Below are 18624 nucleotides of genomic sequence, written 5' to 3'. Positions count from 1 at the left end.
CCTCTCTCGTGGTCACTCTCTCTCATATTTCCAGCCTTATTATTATCCTCGGGGACTGGCCCAGGAGCCAGCAGGCAAAGGGCCGCAGCCTAGCCAGGCCCGTGCTGCCACCACAGGCATAAGGATGAGGCAGAGGCCACTAGCCCATCTCCCCCAGGAGCCCCGTGGGGAGACATGGTTAAAGCACTCACCGTGAATGAGGTCCAACACCCGCCCCACCCCCGCCCCATGGCCTTCCTAGGCCTCAACTACAGCTCCTGGCCTCAACTACAGCTATCTGGGATAGGCAGCTGGTGCCACTGCAGGGTGAACGAACTGAGAAGCCACAGAAAGCACTCCAGAAAGCGCCGCTGTGGCTCGCCTGCCTTTCTGGAAATGAACCCCCAGATTAAAGTGGCAGAGAGCAATGTACCGCGAGACTCCATAGGGGACGTGCTCCATGCTGACCGCGAAGGTGGTCTCATTGCTCACCCTCTACCCCAGGCCAACCCCCAAAGCCCCTGCCAGCAATGCCCATCAGAGCTATAGGACTGTAGAGGTCGCCCACTGGCTGAGGCAGCCAGGCTCTCCACCGGGGCTGCTGGGTGGGCCTCTGTAAGAAGGAACGCAGAGGCAGGGTAGAAATGACTGTGTATTCCCTGGTTACAAAGCGGGGCTGTGGCAGTCACCAGCATGTCCGATGGGTCAGCAGACCAGCAGGGCCTCATCATCACTAGCCTCCAATATTGGGGAGCAGGTTGGTGGGGGGCTCCTGCAGACCCCCAGTGGCTCTGGTGAATGGGGATCTTGGGCGCCGCTGACAGTGGGAGTCTGGGGGTAGGGGTCTTGGGCCAAGCAGGGCTCTGGAGGCGTGTCCACGGGGGGTGGGCTGTCTTCCAGAGGGTCCTCACAGGCCTTTCTCTCCTTGTCCTCAGGCCTGTGCTCTGAGTCTCGCAGGTTCAAGGGTGGGGGTGGCACTGAAGGTCCTACTTCCGGTGCATGGCCGGGCCCACTAGGAGGCCCGTCTCCAGCTTCCCTGGGGCTGCCTGTGTCTGTATGGGGTGCGGGGGCATCTGGGACAGCCCCTGGCGCTGCCTGGAGAAGCCCATCGCCCAGCACGGTCTGTGAGGAGGTACGTGCGGCCGTCAGCAGCGGGATCTGGCCTCGAGGTGCCCGCGGTCGGTGGAAAAGCCTGTTCCAGAGGCGGCCGAGGCGGCGACGAGATGGCCCCCTGCGGGAGGCGTGCCGACGCATCTGTCGTCGCATGGCTGTGCGAAGGTTCTGTAGCACTGATGCCTGAGGGGGTGGGGAGATAGCTAAGGTAAGGGACTAGGCCACTCAGGAACAGCCGGCCTTCCAGACCAGAAGCTAATCAGTGCTTCCTGCACCTGACTGTGTACCCTTCTCCCTTCCAAACGCCCCCACGCCTAGCTCGCCTTTTGGCCTCTTGGTCTTGGGGGGGCTCTCTGAGAACCAGTAGTAAAGAAACCTGGGCCTTGTGGGACCCCGATAGTCATACATATGAAGGCTCACCTGGGATGCGCTGTAGACAGGAAAGTCCTCAACAGGTGGAATGAGACCCTGTGCGATGAGCTGGCCATAGGATGGGGGCGCCTCCCGCCGCACAAACTCTGCCTCTAAACGAGTCATTTGGGTCTCAAAGGCCCTGAAAGCAACAGGACAGAAAGGAAGAACGGTAGGGACTTGCCGTAACAGCGGGATTTAGGGACCCCCCACCCCCACCCTTCCATCCAGACCCCTGCACGCACACACAAAAACAGCCCTGTATTGGGATGACCCAGACCCATAGCTTGGGATGTGGTGAGATTTTTATTTTATTTATTTATTTATTTATTTATTTATTTAGAGACAGGGTTTCCCTGTGTAGCCTTGGCTGTCCTGGACTCTCTTTGTAGACCAGGTTGGCCTCGAACTCACAGAGATCTGCCTGCTTCTGTCTCCCGAGTGCTGGGATTAAAGGCGTGCGCCACCATGCCCAGTGAGATTTTTTTTTCCTTGCAGAAAAATGGAAGGACTCTGGGGCTCCAGGCCACCACGAGGTGCCCACCTGTACTCTTGCGTGCGCAGAGAATAGAGTTTGAAGGCGCAGCCTAGGGCAATGACTAGCAGCAGTCCACATACTAGGCTGCCGATGAGAGCGGCCGTGATGACCTTGCGGGGCACGGCGGCCAGACAGCCGTGCTCATCGCTACCGTCCTGGCAGTCCTCCTGGCCATCACAGCGCCAGGTCTCAAAGATGCACAAGTTGGTTCCACAGTGGAAGGTGCCCGGTTGGCAGGAAAAGCAGTTCTTCTCGTCGGCGCCGTCGGGGCAGCTTTTCTGGTTGTTGCACCGGTCAGCAGGGGCATAGCACAGGCCGCTGCCACCCTCACAGGGATACTGATCCGGAGGGCAGGCGGGACAGCCCTGCTCATCCCGGCCACTTGCACAGTGCCACCAGCCGTCACAGCGTTGTGGCTCCGAGAAGCAGCCCTGCTCCCCTGAGCTGCCATCATCTCCCTCGCCGCCGCCGCTGCTGCTGCCACACGGCTGCTCCCATGGGAGGCAGTAGCCCTTCACCTGGTATGTGGCATTGAACCCATGGCCAGCACTGCGGGCGCGAGCGTGGTAGGCCACAGTGAGACGGCCCTGTGCTGCCTCGAGGCTCACCGGCCGGTGGTTGCTGCGGTAGGACAGTGTTTGCAGCAGCCGGTCCCCACGCTCGCCCAGGCCTTCATACACCTGGACGTAGTCGTCATAACCCAGCCGTAGCTCCAGCTGCAGCAGCACACGCCGGGGGTCCTGCGTGTCCACCAGCCACGTGCAGTGAAGGTCCGAAGGGCCACGGGCAGCGCCAAACAGGTCTGGGGAGGCGAAGGAACCATAGAAGCTGCCCAGCCGCCGGCCACATGCTAGGTCGGGGCAGCCAGCCTCATCGGAGCCGTCACCACAGTCCTGGGTGCCATCGCAGCGCCGCTCTACCGGCAGGCAGCGTGTGGAGCGAGCGCCACTACATGGGAAAGTGCCCCCGGGGCACAGGCTGCCTGGTGGCTCCGAGGCGGGTGCAGAACAGTTACCCTCATCCGAGCCATCTCCGCACTCATCCACCATGTTGCACTGCCAAGGACCAGGCAGGCACTTGCCGTTGCCACAGCGGAACTCATCTGTCTGGCAGGATGCCTGGCCCAGCTTCCCTGGAGGCAAAGAGGTGGCAGGGTGAGCCTCCCTTCCGGGCACTGGGACTAAGGCTGGGAGCGGGCAAACGGGTTCAACCCCATCCGGGCCTCCGTACAAAGAGGCGGGGCCAATCCTGGGGCAGAGGCTCAGGAGTGGAAGACTGGGCTCAAAAAAAAATTTTTTTTAAATAAACTCAATTTTATTATTTATTTATTTACTTATTTTGGTTTTTCGAGACAGGGTTTCTCTGTGTTGTCTTGGCTGTCCTGGACTCACTTTGTAGACCAGGCTGGCCTCGCTCGAACTCCCAGAGATCCGCCTGCCTCTGCCTCCCTGAGTGTTGGGATTAAAGGCGTGAGCCATCACGCCCGGCTATGGGCTCAACTTTTTTGAGCTGAGCTTGGGCAAAGAGACTCTGAGGCTCTTGCAGACATCAGCCCCACCCCCAACCTAGGATTAGCAGGGCTGGTAAGGGGAGCCCTTGTGGGAAAACCGGGGCTAGTGGGAGAGCTTGCCGGCATCACCTCGGATATAAGAGAGGCGGAAGCCCTGGGCCTGGCCGGAGCTGGAGGCGTCTGAGTGGAAGAAGATCCAAACATGGTCACGGGCAGAGATGAAGGCGGGTGGGATGGCTGAACCACAGAGGCGGAAGGCCTCCTGGCGAGGTGGAGCTGCTGGGCCCAGCAGGAGCCAGTCGAGGGAACACTGGTGAGACTCCTCTACATCAAAGTTACGGAAACTGTGGGCAGAGAGGACCACAGAGATGGGTAGGTAGCGCCTAGCAAAGGCAGCTAGCTTGCCTTGACCCACCCAGCAGACCCGCCACCCCCTTTTAAAAAATATTTATTTATACAATATTCTGCCTGCAGGCCAGAAGAGGGCACCAGATCTCATTATAGATGGTTGTGAGCCACCATATGGTTGCTGGGAATTGAACTCAGGACCTTTGGAAGAGCAGCCAGTGCTCTTAACCTCTGAGCCGTCTCTCCAGCCCCAACCTGCCCCCTTTTAATCTCCCAAATTGCCTGGGTCTGCCAAGACCCCAGGGTCTAAAGGTTCCTCCTTAAGGAGCCATGGTATCCGGGGCAGCATCCATCAGTCCAGCTGGTTTACATCTCCCGGCCCTCCACATAGGACCTCCAGCTCAAAACTGACGGCAGAGGGTCAACAGCCCTCTGACACTTTTCCCTAAAGGTGGTGACCCCTGGGGTACCAGGACAGCACAAAACTCCCAGGACTATGCCCTGAAGGAAGGGCTCTGCCCATGAGGTTACTTGATGCAGTAGTTGGAGGGGGGGGTCGCCCAGGTGGAACGCTGGCACCAGAGCTGAGGGAAACCCGAGTAGAAACCAGAACAGGCTCTGTCTATGCCCATCCCATTCCTGTCCCTCAGATCTACGGAGTAGTTAGGCCCAAAAGGTGGGGCGGGCTTCTGGATTTTAGGTATGGCAGACATAGCCAATAGCGAGCCCTTCCTCCCCCCTCCCCCTGTGACCTCATCCTGTTTCCCTGAGGTCCCCTGAGGAACCACCGAATGTCCCCGTGCCACCCTCGCCTCCAACCACTCCTGCAGGACAGAGGACAGACACCTTTGCCACCTCAAACAGCCAGACTTCCCCTACCAGCTCCTAAGGCTCACTTTTCTTTTCTTTTTTTTTTTTTTTGGTTTTTCGAGACAGGGTTTCTCTGTGTAGCCTTGACTGTCCTGGACTAACTTTGTAGATCATGCTGGCCTTGAACTCACAGTGATCCACCTGCCTCTGCCTCCCGAGTGCTGGCGCCACCACCAGTTAAGGATGGGTGCAGGAAGAGACCCAGCTCAGAACACCCAACCAAGGGAGTGGGGAATTAAATGTCAACATGCTCACATGTGTAAACACAGCCATGCTTACAGCTCACACGTGGCCACACAGGTCTCTCAGATGCCTGTTCCTAAATGTGCCAATACACCTAGACGCATACATACCCGCCACACACACACACGCGCACACACACACGTGCACACACACACACACACACACACACCATGCCTGCTAAGGCCTGGGCTTGTGCACAGCATACCTGTCCACACCCATGTGCGTGCCCTCCAGGCCCGCTAGGCACATACATGTGTGCCGTCCCAGAGCTGCTCGCCTTACCTGATGGTGATCATGTCCCCACGGTCACCCTGAATGTACCAGCTGCAGTTGGTGCCCGGCGGGTAATTGAGTGGCCAGGCTGGACTGTAGATGACCCCTCGCCGTTCGGTGTGCTGTTCCAACTTTCCGCTGCAGGCAGCTGTTGGAAGAGAAAGGCTGAGAAGTGGCCACCCACCTCTGGGTGCTCTGGGTAAGAGGCAGGTTTTGAGGGGGGTGGGGGGTTGCCCCTGCCTATGGCTTGAGCACAGGTTTCTGCTAAGCTCAGACTTCATAGAGGCTGTGTGTGTGTTCAAGGAAGGACCCCCAAGACTTGACGCAGTGTAGCCCCCATTAGTGGAGTCTTGAGCCTGTGTGTCCAGCCCCCACCCTGCCTCTTGTCAGTAGGGCTAAGAGCAAGACATTTTTAATTCCCCTTGGTATCTGGCACATGCAAATATGAGGTATTCAGACTTCAGCTTAGTGGATGTTTTACACAAAAGCCTGCAGCTCGTGGGCATACACAGGCCACCTCATTAGCGCCCCCTGCAGAGCCATGTGAAACACAGCCCCAGGGGAGCTGGAGAGGTGGCTCAGCCTTTGAGAGCGCTTGCTGCTCTTGCAGAGGACCCAAGTTAAATTCCCAGCACCCACCTAGCTGCTCACAACCATCTGTAACTCCAGTCCCACGGGACCTAATGCCCTCTTCTGATCCCCCTGGGCTCCTGTATCTACATGGTGCACAGACATATGCTGAAATACACGCATATACACATAAAAATAAATAGATAAATAAATACTAAAACACACACACACACACACAGCCCCAGGAAAAAGAGGGGCGTTGTCACCTGGTACATGTGTACTGGCTATCTATTGCACATCAGGCAAAGAGTAATATGCACGAACAGCAGGGCTGATAATCTTCCTGTGAGTCTCACAGGCTGGGGATGAAGACACACAGGATTTATACAGAATCCCTGGTGACAGGAAGGAAGGCGGCAATGTCCCGACCTGGCTGTAAAAGTAGTCTAGGTCTCAGTACACCTTGTATGAAATTAGGGCTTGGGGGATGGAGAGTTGGCTCGGAGTTTAAGAGCACTTGCTGTTCTTGTGTAGGACCAGTGGTTGGTTCCCAGCACCCACAGCGGGCAACTCCCAACTACCTGGAACTCCAGTGACCTCCTCTGACCTCCTGCACACATGCGTACAACTCCTCCTTCCCCCCACATTTACACGCATACGTAAAAAAAATAATAAATCTTTTATATTTAAATTTTGGGATTTTTATCTAAATATATGTGAAAAGACCCTGGAGGTAGATGTTCTAACTAGATAAGGAAATGGAAGCTCAGAGTCAGTAAACGATTTCCCGGGGCACACAGCCAGCAAGTGGCAGAGTTAGGATCCACCTGGTCCTTGGATGGCTCAGCCTCTCACTGCAAGACCTGAGTCCCCAAGCGTTAATAGCGTGTCAGCCGTGTGCCGCCACGCCAGGGATGGGGATAAAGAGATCGTTAGCCAGCATAAGTGAGAGACCCCACACCTGCCCGGCTGCATGGGCTCTCCGAGGGCCACACGGGGCACCCCTTACACTTGGCTGCATCCCCCGCCATGACCCTCAAAAGCTTATCTTATCCGGCCCGGTCACAAAGGCCAGGCCCACTTTACAGATTGCAGGGCAAGGCTCGGGAAGTCCTCGGCTTCCCACTGCAGGCAGCCGTCAAGTTGCCTCCGAAGCTGCGTCCTCTCCTGCTGTGGCCTCCCTCTGGGCAGCTGCTGCAGGAGGACCCCACTCCAACCCTCTGCGTCCCTGTCTCTTAGGAAGACGACATGTCGTCTGTCTACCAAACTGCCTCATATCTCCTGTATCCTTCCCTCAAGCCCAAGATCCCTCCCTTGGAAGGGGGAACTGCTACCTACCCTCCTAGCTCACTTGCTCCCTCACTTACTCACTCCTTTTCAGCTTCAGCTTTGTAGGGAGGCCCATACCAGATCACCCCCACCACACCAGATCATCCCCAGTGAAGCTCCTGTCCTTTGTCCCCCCTGTCCCCCTGTCCTTCTCAGCCTCTGTCACAACAGAGACTTCCCTCCTGGTTCAGTTTTTTTTTTTTTTTTTTCCGAGACAGGGTCTCTCTGTGTAGCCTTGGCTGTCCTGGACTCACTTTGTAGACCAGGCTGGCCTCGAACTCACAGAGATCCACCTGCCTCTGCCTGGAATTAAAGGCTAGAATTAAAGTGCTGGAATTAAAATCTGAGGTGCTCTGGCCTGACACCCAGAGGCCAGCAAGGTGCCTGGCATGCAGTGGGCGGCCAACATGAACTCCTGGTGGCTAGTCTAGTGCCTTGTGAGGGTCCTGAGGAGTGTGGTCATTCTGCTATCTGTGACCACGAGGGTCTTGGCTAGCCAGTCTACCCACAGGGCATCAAAGAGCTGAGTCTGAAATGCATCTTTGCACACGCTGTGGTGGCACACACACTTACAATCCTAGCACTTGAAAGGCTGGGCCAGGAGAATCCTGAGTTTGAGGCCAGTCTGGGGTTCATAGTGAGTTCAAGGCCAGCATGAGCTACCTGTGACTCTGAGGAAGAAAATAAAAGAGAAAGAAAGAATGAAGGAAGGATTAGATAAGTGTTGGATAGATAGATAGACAGACAGATAGATAGAAGAAAAGACAGAGGGACTTAAGGGGGTAGGGAAGTTGGAAAGGAGAAAGGAAAGGGAGAGGAGAAACAAAGGGAGGGAAGCAAAGGCCATTTTTGTCCCTAATGTGGAGGTGGCCATCCTCAGACTGTCACCCTTTTACAGTATCAAGGGTCCCATTCAGAGCCGGGCATCATGGCGCACACCTTTAACCCCAGCACTCGGGAGGCAGAGGCAGGTGGATCGCTGTGAGTTCGAGGCCAGCCTGGTCTACAAAGTGAGTCCAGGACAGCCAAGGCTACACAGAGAAACCCTGTCTCCAAAAAACAAAACAACAAAAAAAAGTGCCGTTCAGTGAGGTACAACCAGGTCCTCTGTTCCCTAGGATGCAGCCTCCCCAGCCTCTGGTGCCTTGCCAAGGAGACAGGAGCCAAGGCTAGTGGAGCAGGGTGTCAAAAGAGCATGCACGGTGGCCCCAGCCTGGCCCTGACTCCTGCTGGCAGATGCAACCCCCAGCTAGGCTATCTGGTGGAAACCAAGGTGTCTCCACCTGAGGTGACCTGGATAACTTCTCCTTCCTGAGGTGCAGGGTGGTGGCTCCTGGGGCAGGTAGAGTCCAATGAGACTCGGGGTGTCTCTTACCCCTAACAGAGAGTCCATCAAGGTTCCAAGTCAACATCTTGCTCTCTTCCTGCCTCAGCCAGACGCTGTCCCTGTGTACCCACATCTGGGCATTTATTCAGGGTTTAGGTGGCCTGTCTGCCTAGATGACTGGACCACCACCATTTCATCCCAACCTTTTCACAAACCCTGCATCCTATTACCCCCGCGGAGTATCACTGTTAACTGTCTCCTCTTCTCTAGGGGGCGGGGTCTTCTCTAGGGGGCGGGGTCTTCTCTGGGGGGCGGGGTCACAGGTACCAGACTGGGATCCTACAGCCACCACACCTGGGTCTTACATCAAGGGGGAGCTCCACTAAGAGTTCTTTCCTAGCCGAGCATGGTGGTGCAAGCCTTTAATCTCAGCCCTAAGGAGGCAGAGGCAGGAGGATCATTGTGAGTTCGAGGCCAGCCTGGTCTACAAAGTAAGTCCAGGACAGCCAAGGCTACACAGAGAAACCCCGTCTCAAAACAAACAAACAAACAAACAAAACCCAAAAAACAAACAGAAAACAACAACAACAAACAATTCTTGCTTAGATACCACTTGGCAATAAGTCAAGATGTGCCTAGGTTGGCCAACACACCCAGAACCCCAGCTCTCTATGACAGCAGTTCAGCTCCACACTAGGGCCAGGACCTAAACCTCCGTGGCCATATGTAGCCTTGAGTAAGGATGCATCTTATCCATCCGTAAAACAGAGTCAGTGCATGTTGCTATCTGTGGCCCCTCAAGCACCACATCTGCAAACCCTGGGACCACATCTGGAATGCCCACCCACCCAGCAGCAGCACAAATGGTCTCAGGTTCACACTTGCAAGGTGTCAACCTCCTCTCCTGCTGCAGCCCCGCTATGGACCGCCGACCCAGTCAGCGCCTTCCTGGAATCAGAGTATGAAACCGGACTGTCCTTTGTGGTCAGTACATCAGGACCTGGGCTGGGCTGGTCAGTGCTGACTAAGGCAGGGCCCCGGGCCAGCCTGGGTCAGCAGAGGAGGCCCAGCTGCAGAAAAACACAGAGCTGAGGCACATAGAAGATTAGGGGGCAGAAGCTCAGCCTTCCAGACAGGCAGAGAAACCGGTCTCCACCATGCCCCTGCCTGCCCTCCCGACACCTTGTAATCACTACCAGACACAACTACCCACCTTGAGCCTCAGTGGGACCAGACTGAAACCTGAAACCTCATGTAGCTATGCCGGTGACACAAGAGACAACAAACAAGTCCCAGGTCCCCAGACTTAGGGCTGGGGGGAGTCACACATCTGTACACACAGCCTGAGGCACTTTGCCTCAATGCGGCTTTGCCAATTGCTTAGCCTTGGCTACCGTTGGCTTGCTTTTGAAGCCGAGTCTATGTAGCCCAGGCTGGCCTGGAACGTGTGATCCTCCTGCCTCAGCCTCCCCAGCACTAACATCACAGTCACACAGCACTGCACCTGCCACTAAAACACCATTTTAGGGTTTGCTGAAGGCAGCCATATATTGACTACATGAGACAGAGATGGTGAGGTTCACTTGGTTTATTAGTGATGGAGCAGGCCACCTCACAACTCTCCGACGGGCTCATTCCCCAAACAGTGGCAGTCCCTCCACAACCGAGGATGAGTATCTGCGGCTGTTCTTCCCTCTCTGGACACCAGACCAGAACTCAAAGATGGCCATCAGATGGTCAGCCAACACTGACAGGCAAGAGGCCAACAAAAGGCTCCTCACTCCTTTTTTCACACCCTACCTGTCAACCTCTCTGCTGCAAGTTGGCTTACCTGGAACAAGCCTGTCACAAGGCTGTGTTCTTATCCACTCTCCTCCTGACCCTCACACACAAGCCAATACACTGTCTGCCCTGAAGCATCCCAGGGCTAGGCACCAGCCAGCCAGAGTCTGCCCTAGAATTAGCCTCCAGAATTATTCAACTGGCCAATCTAAGCTGTCAAAGCTGTTTGCCTGATTGCTTTGCCCTTCTCCTGGAAATCCCAGTGAAAGCTGTGGCTTCTGTGTTTCTCTCATCCTAAGTCAGCCTGGCCAAACCTATACCCCAGCTCCGCACTGGGGGATTCTAGGCAGGTGCTCTACCCCTGAGCCATACCCCAGCCCCTCACTGGGGGATTCTAGGCAGGGGCTCTACCACTGAGCCACACCCCAGCCCCTCACTGGGGGATTCTAGGCAGGGACTCTACCACTGAGCCATATCCCAGCCCCTCACTGGGGGATTCTAGGCAGGGGCTCTACTACTAAGCCACACCCCCAGCCCCTCACTGGGGGATTCTAGCCAGGGGCTCTACCACTGAACTACATCCCCAGCCCTTAAAAACAAAATGTTTTAGACAGATTCTCACAAAGCTGGCCAGGCTTTTTGTGAACTCCCTCTGTAGCCTAGGCAGGCCATAATGTCAACCCTCTTGCCTTAGTCTTCTGAGTGGCTGGAATTACAGGCTTGTGCCACCAAACCAGTCTTTAAAGTCTGATTTTTTTCCTCAATGGTACTGGCCTCTGTGGCACCATTAATATTACCTCTAGGTATTATTTTAATACACATGAGCATCCAGTGTCCCCAAGGAACCCCACAGCCCACAAGAGGCAGAATCTATTAGCTGCACAGGGCTTTTGCTAGTCTGCGGCTTAGTACCAAGCCACAGAGCACACCCTCCCTCCGAACATCTTGGGCCATCGCTTCAGCAGACCCTAATGGCCAGGTCTGAGGTGGGCTGGCATTTTTACCTATTTTACCAAGGAAATCATTGTCACTAAGTTTTTCTCCAATCAGCGACAACAGTGAGCCATCCTCCGAGGTTGCTAAGCCAGGGCAGGTTTACTCACCTAAGGCGGGAACTGCACTGCTGAGCCTCCCAGTGAGAAAAAGGTTCACTGTGGAAGACACAGAAAGGTGTTGTTAGTCGGTGACAGTAGACCTTGGAGTCCAGGACGCATGCCTGGGCCAGCAGTAAACACAGGACAGAATGGTTAAGTCAAGGCAGGCCCCCTTTATGTCACGTGGCATGGCTCAGAGCACTGCCAAAGACCCCCCCCCCCACCATTACCACCTCTTTTCCTTCTGGGATAGGCGAAGATGAAGAACTTCAGAGGGTTTCAGGACCCGCCTTCATACGCCCACATTTTCCTCTCAGGTATAGAAAAGCCTTGTACTTTTACCATTCAAGTGGCCTCCTACCACCTTCAAGGGCTTCCTCCCTCGGTGGACGTTTGTGGTGACCATGCCATCGTCTTCCCAGGACCCCACTAAACTAAAGGCAGAGCGTTTCCTGCCACCGCCACAGTAGATGCCACCTCCACGGGAGTGTCCTTTACTTCAATTCTACTGTTTTGCTTCAACGCTTTCCAGGCTGAGACAAAGTCTAGCCCAAGTGAGAAGGAGATCTTACTTCCGGGGGATCGGGGTGCCCCCTTCCTGACTTCGCCATTTGGTGAGGAAACGGGCATTCACCCCAGACAAGGAGGCTCTTACCACTGCCCTGCCCCACCTGGGAAACACAACAGCCAAGACCCAGACACCTTTACCACCCACAGGCGCTCTGGGCACATACCACTGCTTAGATTAGCTCACCCAGCCTCTGCGGGAGGTCTACCCGTGACCCTCTCACCTTTCTCTGTGCTTGGGGCCCAGATGAGCGTTAACAATCGAAAATGAAAGCGCTTCCCCCAAGCCAAGTTGTGAGTTCAGTCTGTCAGGTTCTTGAACCCTCAAGAGTGACATCACAGGGTGTCCCCTAATGACCCCAGCTCCTCCTCGAAGGGCCTCCCTCCTTCATCAGGTAAATAAAGAACCATGTGGGCTGAGAATTTAACTCCTTCCTTCCCCTCTCCTGTAATGGCTCCTGGGAAAGTGGACAGAAATTTTTCTTGGCTCCAGGGAAGGAGGCTTCTAAGCCAGGTTCCAGTCCTGGCGGGTTCTCGGCCCTCCCTAGAACAGACTCCCCACCGTTATCAGAGCTGAACCGGCCTGTGGCCGTCTAGGTCTGGGAAGACACAATGGGAAAACGAGTTCTCACATCTGCCTCCCCTACACCCCACCCCCGCAGCCCCCACGCTGAGTCCCCATCTTTGGCTAGCTCCCAGGCCTGTCCCCGGACTCCAGGCAGGAAACGGTTCCTTCTTCTGGGAGCAGCCGTCCGGCTCTTTGTCCACAGCCCTGGAGGCCAGAGCACAGCTCAGGCAGGCCGGGTGGAAAACGACAGGAAAACCCCAGGCTTCGCCCAGGAACCACAGTCCTCGCGCCCCCACCCCCAGCTCCGGTCCTGGGGCGCTGCTGTAGTGGGAGTCGCCCTCCTCGGTAGCCCAGGGGTCCTGGGAAGCTGCGCGCTCAGCAGCCTAGGGCGCGGGAGCCATCGCAGTGCGGGGGTTCCAGAAGCCCGGCCCGGCCCGGCCCCGTGCGGCCCACTCACCCAGGCAGACGACTGCGAGCGGCGCCCTGGCGCCCGGCGCCCCCTCCGTCCCCGCGGCCGCGCGCTTCTCCATGCCGGGGCGGGCCGCGCGCGGACGCCTGCTGCCCTGCGGCCGGGGCTCCGCCTGGGGCTAGGGCTGGCGCGGCGGCTGCGGCCCGGGTGCGGGCGGCGGCTGCGGCGGCGTCTTTGTGCGGCGGCGGTGCAGGCCCGCAACGCGCGGGGCCACATCGGCCGCGGCGTCACGGGCCCCGCGGGGGCTCAGCGGCGGTCGCCAGGGAAGACCCGAGCCCGCCGCTGTCCCCGAGCCCCGGCCGGCGCGCCCAGCCCGGCCTGCGCACCGAGACCCCCGGCGCGCCCATGCCCCGGCGCGCCCTGCCCGTCGGTACCCCCCGAGGCCACCCGCGCTACGCCGCACGGTGCCAACGAGGGTGCGTCGGTGGGTCCGTCTGTCCTCCCGCCGGGGCCCTCGCCTGAACCTGGAACCGGGAGGCCGAGCCGCGCCAGCCACGTGACGCGCCCGCCGAGCCGCAGTGGCGCTGACAGGGCGGGCGGAGGCGGCAGGGGCGGGCTGGGGGCGCACGCCCCGCCTCGGGGTGCTGGACAGCTCCACGCACGAGGCTCTGACCCGGTCCCCTTAGCTCTGAACCTTGGCCTAGCGATTAGGGCTGGCACTGCGCCTAAGGTCCGGGACTGCGCTCGCTTGGCCCACTGAGCCCAAGATCTGGTCTCTCTCCCGAAGCCAGGACGCTGGGCGACTGTGCTGGGGAAAAGAGGGAAATCAAGGCTCACTAGAAGGTGGGGTGGCACGGAAAGGGCCGCTGGGGACCAAGACAATGAGTGGAGGTGCAGGGCTGAAGCTGGACTTCTTCCTAACGCCATACATTGCCTGGGTGATGTGCTTTGAGAATTTCCCCCTCCTGCTGTCCCTCTGCCCTCCTCACTGACCTCATCCTGTTTCTAAAGTGGCTCGCTTGTGAAAAGTGAGGCCTGTGTGGGGACATTGGTGAGAACCCTAAGAGGCAATCTGGAGACCCACTGGTGCCCCTGACCGGCTCAGTAACTCCCCCACCTCCACCCCCCCTACCATCTTCCAGGGAACCAACCGCGACGATGCATGCTTTCCAAGCGTTTCCATCAGCAGACAATCTGTCAACCAAGGTGGACTTGGGAGAAGAATCGGGGAATTAGGGTCAATCGAGGTCAGCTGTCCTTTAAGAATGAAACCAAAGCCCGGTGTGGTGGCCCACATCTTTAATCCCAGCACTCGGGAGGCAGAGGCAGGTGGATCGCTGAGAGTTCGAGGCCAGCCTGGTCTACAAAGTGAGTACAGGACAGCCAGGGCTACACAGAGAAATCCTGTCTTGAAAACAAAACAAAACAAAACAAAAAAAGAAGGAAAGAGAAGAAAAGAAACTAAAGCAGAAATTCACCCAAAGACCCCTTGGCAAGGAGGCTCCACAAGGTCAGGCAGGCCTCATCTTCCACACACCCAAGCTCCTGAGCTTGTGTGCACCCACAGGCACCATCACCCAGGACAATTATGAAAGCTGAGAACAAGGGTCCCTTAGTGAACGTTGTGAACACGGTAATTCACAACTCACTTTCACTGTGCAAAAACCAAAAGTGTTTGGGGGAGAATGGGTTCTCTGTGTTTTCTTGGTCTCCTTCTGAGCCTTTTGTGACTACGGGAAAGCAGACTTCTTCAGGGAGTGTTAAAGGGTTTAAAAGCAATGAAGTGAGGTTGAAGGAGGTATGGCTCAGTGGCTAGGAAGGTTTGCTGATCTTCCAGAGGACCTGGGTTCGGTTCCCAGTGCCCACATCAGGTTCACGTCTCTAATTTCAGAGCGTTTGACACCCTGTTCTGGCTTCCTCGGGCATCAGGCACGTGTATAGACATGCAGGTGAAAAATACCTTGTGGCACATGCTAACATTGCACATGCTTTAAGCCCACGATCCGGGAAGAGGCAGTGGGAATCTCTGAGTTTTTGGCCTGCACCACCACGACTCTGGAAAGAGAAAAAGATAGAAAGAAATGTAAGCAGGAATGCCAAAAGAGGTGTTTTTGTTTTGTTTTGTTTTTGTTTTGACAGGGGGAGAGGGGTATTGAGACAGGGTTTCTCTGTGTAGCCTTGGCTGTCCTGGACTCACTTTGTAGACCAGGCTGGCTGCAAACTCACAGTGATCCTCCTGCCTCTGCCTCCCTAGTGCTGGGATTAAAGGCGTGTGCCACCACACCCGGCTTGAAAGAATTTAAAAAGGGGCCTCTAGTAGAGACTTGCACACCATTATTGATAACTGATTATTAACAGTAGCTTGTTGAAGGAATATTAATATTAATATGTAATACTGATTTATAATTTTAGTAAAATCAGCAGTTGCTCCTTAGCCCAAATAATCACACAGAGAGACTAGGATATATTTAATTAGCCTATAGCACAATCCTGTGTGATAATTACTCCATCCTAAACCTCCAAGCTAGCTAACTCCCACTCAGATTTCCCGCATTATACTTGCTTTTTATTCATCTCCTAGGTCCCGTTCATTTCTCCTGGTGTTTCCCGGTCCTCTCCGTCTGGATCTCTCCCGTCCTCCCTGCTCTGTCTCTTACTATCACTGGACCTGGATGTCCCACCCTATTCTCTGTCTTGCTCAGCATTGGCTGGTTGGCTTTTATTGGCAGTACAGAGGACAAATGGTGACATGTTTACACAAACATGAGACAGGAGATACTTAGAATAAACATCACAGTGCAATGTCCAGGATTGAAACCAGAGAGTGGGGTAGAGAAATCAGCATCTGAGTGAACAAGGCTAAACAGTCCACAGCCCACAAGAACATTGCTAAAACATGGGAGCAGCCCGGCGGTGGTGGCGCACGCCTTTAATCCCCCCACTCAGGAGGCAGACCCAGGCGGATTGCTGTGAGTTCGAGGCCAGCCTGGTCTACAAAGCGAGTCCAGGACAGCCAAGGCTAATGCAGGTAAACCTTGCCGCAAAACAAAAAGCGTGGAAGCAACCCGCGCGTCCTTTGGCAGATGAAGGAGCAGACATGACGTGGCATGCATTAGCGCGTGATGGAATATTCACTCAGTCTCTAGAAAGATGGACATTCTTCTCCACGGTGCCACACGGACGAATCTGGCAGAGCGTTCTGCAGGTAAAACAAGCCAATCACAAAGGACAGGTATTATATGATTTCATCCACATGAAGTTCCTGGAGTAGTGAAACCCACGCAGGCTGAGAGCAGAGTGACAGCTGGGAGGATGGGGAAATTTTGTTTAATGAGGCCAGAATTTCAGTTTGGGAAAAATGAAGAGGTCTAGAAATTGATAGTGTCAGTGGTTGTGTTACTCTATCTACACAGCCTAGTTGTGTGTGTGTGTGTGTGTGTGTTTAATGGTTAAATGGTGCTAAAGGTCTACAGTTTAGTGCTAAACACTACAGTTTAGTGGCTCAGTGTAGAGCCCCTGCCTAGAATCCCCCAGTGAGGGGCTGGGGTGTGGCTCAGTGGTAGAGCCCCTGCCTAGAATCCCCCAGTGAGGGGCTGGGGTGTGGCTCAGTGGTAGAGCCCCTGCCTAGAATCCCCCAGTGAGGGGCTGGGGTGTGGCTCAGTGGTAGAGCCCCTGCCTAGAATCCCCCAGTGAGGGGCTGGGGTGTGGCTCAGTGGTAGAGCCCCTGCCTAGAATTCCCCAGTGAGGGGCTGGAGGCGAGGCTCAGTGGTAGAGCCCCTGCCTAGAATCCCCCAGTGAGGGGCTGGGGTGTGGCTCAGTGGTAGAGCCCCTGCCTAGAATCCCCCAGTGAGGGGCTGGGGTGTGGCTCAGAGGTAGAGCACCTGCCTAGAATCCCTCAGTGAGGGGCTGGGGTGTGGCTCAGTGGTAGAGCACCTGCCTAGAATCCCCCAGTGAGGGGTTGGGGTGTGGCTCAGTGATAGAGCACCTGCCTAGAATTTCCCAGTCAGGGCTGGGGCATGGCTCAGTGAGAGAGCCCCTCCCTGGCTGGCATGTGTAAGATCCTGGCTTCATTACTAGCACTTTATATTAAAAAAAAAGTTTAAAATGGTGTCATATTGTGTTTATCTTACCACCATTGTAAAGTTAAAATATTAAAAGCAAACTAGCAGTGTATATGATTATAGCGACATTTCCATGGGAGCTCTGTGAGTAGAATAGCCTCCTGGATACTTAGGGCAGGTGCCTGGTATCTCTGTCTTCCAGGGTAGAGAGGGTGGAGTTGTGGTTAGTGTGGGAGGCGCCCTGGCCACAGTCCACCCATCTAGCCATGTTTATCTGCAGGCACATCCATGGCCAGGCACGTCTAGTCACACTCTTAAAACCATTGTTATCTGTTACATGTTTTAGTACATTTATTTATTTTGTGTACATGTATTATGGTTCACACATTGGGAGTCAGAGGGTAACTCTGTGGGTCCTGGCAGATCAAACTTAGGTTATCACACTCGTCAGCAAGCACCTTTACCCAAGGAACCATCTCCCTGAGCTCCATCATTACAGACCAGCAGCAATAAAATCAATTTTCCTTCGATACTGTACAGTAATTTTTTTGTTTGTTTTGTTTTGTTTTTCTGAGACAGGGTTTCTCTGTGTAGCCTTGACTATCCTGGACTCGCTTTGTAGACCAGACTGGCCTTGAACTTACAGCGATCCACCTGTCTCTGCCTCCCAAGTCCTGGGATTAAAGGCGTGCGCCACCACCTCCTGGCTCTGCATAGTAATTTTTAAATATAGGCTTGGATAAAGGGAGGAAATGTTTTTAAAACACTATTCAAACACATACACACACACATACACACAAATGTGTATGCACATATACACACACACATATAAATGTGTATGCACACATGCAGGTATGCACATGTGTGCACACACACAGACACACGGGTACAGAGGCCTTTGTTGTCACGTCAGTCAAGAACCTCCCCCTGGCCTTGCTGAAGCACTTGGAACTGTGGTGAAACCTTGGTCACTGATGTGTTGTTGATTTAGGAAAGAGTCAATACAGTCCAGTGCACCTCACAAGCCCTGCCCTGCTGAGAAGCGAATGAAGGGGCCTACCAACCCCTGCTCCTGGGCCTGCGTCATCAGTACTCCTCTTGGGATGTGAAGCTGGGAGCTGGGATCGCAAAGGTGAGAAACAGCTGCAGGGAAACGGGCTGTCTGGTCCTTGCCAATGGCAAGCTGGGGCATCCATCACCCCAGAGGCTTGTCCTCCTCCCTGAATGCACACAGACTCCCCCTAGTGGCCATGGAAGGCAGTGGCATCGCCTTTGGAAAGTCGGGAGTTCTAGGAGTAGCTGTGGGTGAAGGGATCAGAAACCAGACATTTGCTTCTAAGTTAAACTTGCCAGACAGAAATGCTTGGCAGCAGCTAGGAGGCAGCTTCCAAGGAGACAAGACACCGTGTTTTGTTTGTTTTTTGTTTGTTTGTTTCGTTTTATACAGGAAGAGGGTATACGCGGACTCTAAGGTTCACAGGCTAGCCCGAATGAGCTCACTGGATACAGACGTGACATTTGTTTGTTGTTTGTGAAGTTAAAAAAAAGGACCACTCACAAGCAACACTTTAATCTTTGCTAATATTATTTCAGCAATCTTTTTATTTTATTTTTATTTGTTTTTCGAGACAG

At 55.0% G+C, this 18624-nt stretch overlaps 1 protein-coding gene across 1 annotated transcript; it reads right to left on the bottom strand.

Moving 5' to 3' along the window:
- Positions 1-566: 566 nt before the first annotated feature.
- Lrp3 (LDL receptor related protein 3) lies at positions 567-13081 on the bottom strand. The gene is made up of 7 exons (XM_051162192.1): positions 12980-13081; positions 11397-11444; positions 5295-5433; positions 3681-3895; positions 2048-3173; positions 1513-1645; positions 567-1275 (listed from the first exon to the last, which is right to left on the bottom strand). Exons 1-7 carry the CDS (start codon positions 13050-13052, stop codon positions 685-687), a joined length of 2325 nt encoding a protein of 774 aa, XP_051018149.1. The 5' UTR covers positions 13053-13081; the 3' UTR covers positions 567-684.
- Positions 13082-18624: the final 5543 nt, after the last annotated feature.

Source organism: Acomys russatus, chromosome 19, assembly GCF_903995435.1.
Source record: "Acomys russatus chromosome 19, mAcoRus1.1, whole genome shotgun sequence".
Taxonomy (NCBI): Eukaryota; Metazoa; Chordata; class Mammalia; order Rodentia; family Muridae; genus Acomys; species Acomys russatus.
Note: the sequence above shows the minus strand (reverse complement) of the source record. Positions and strands in the feature narration are given on the sequence as shown.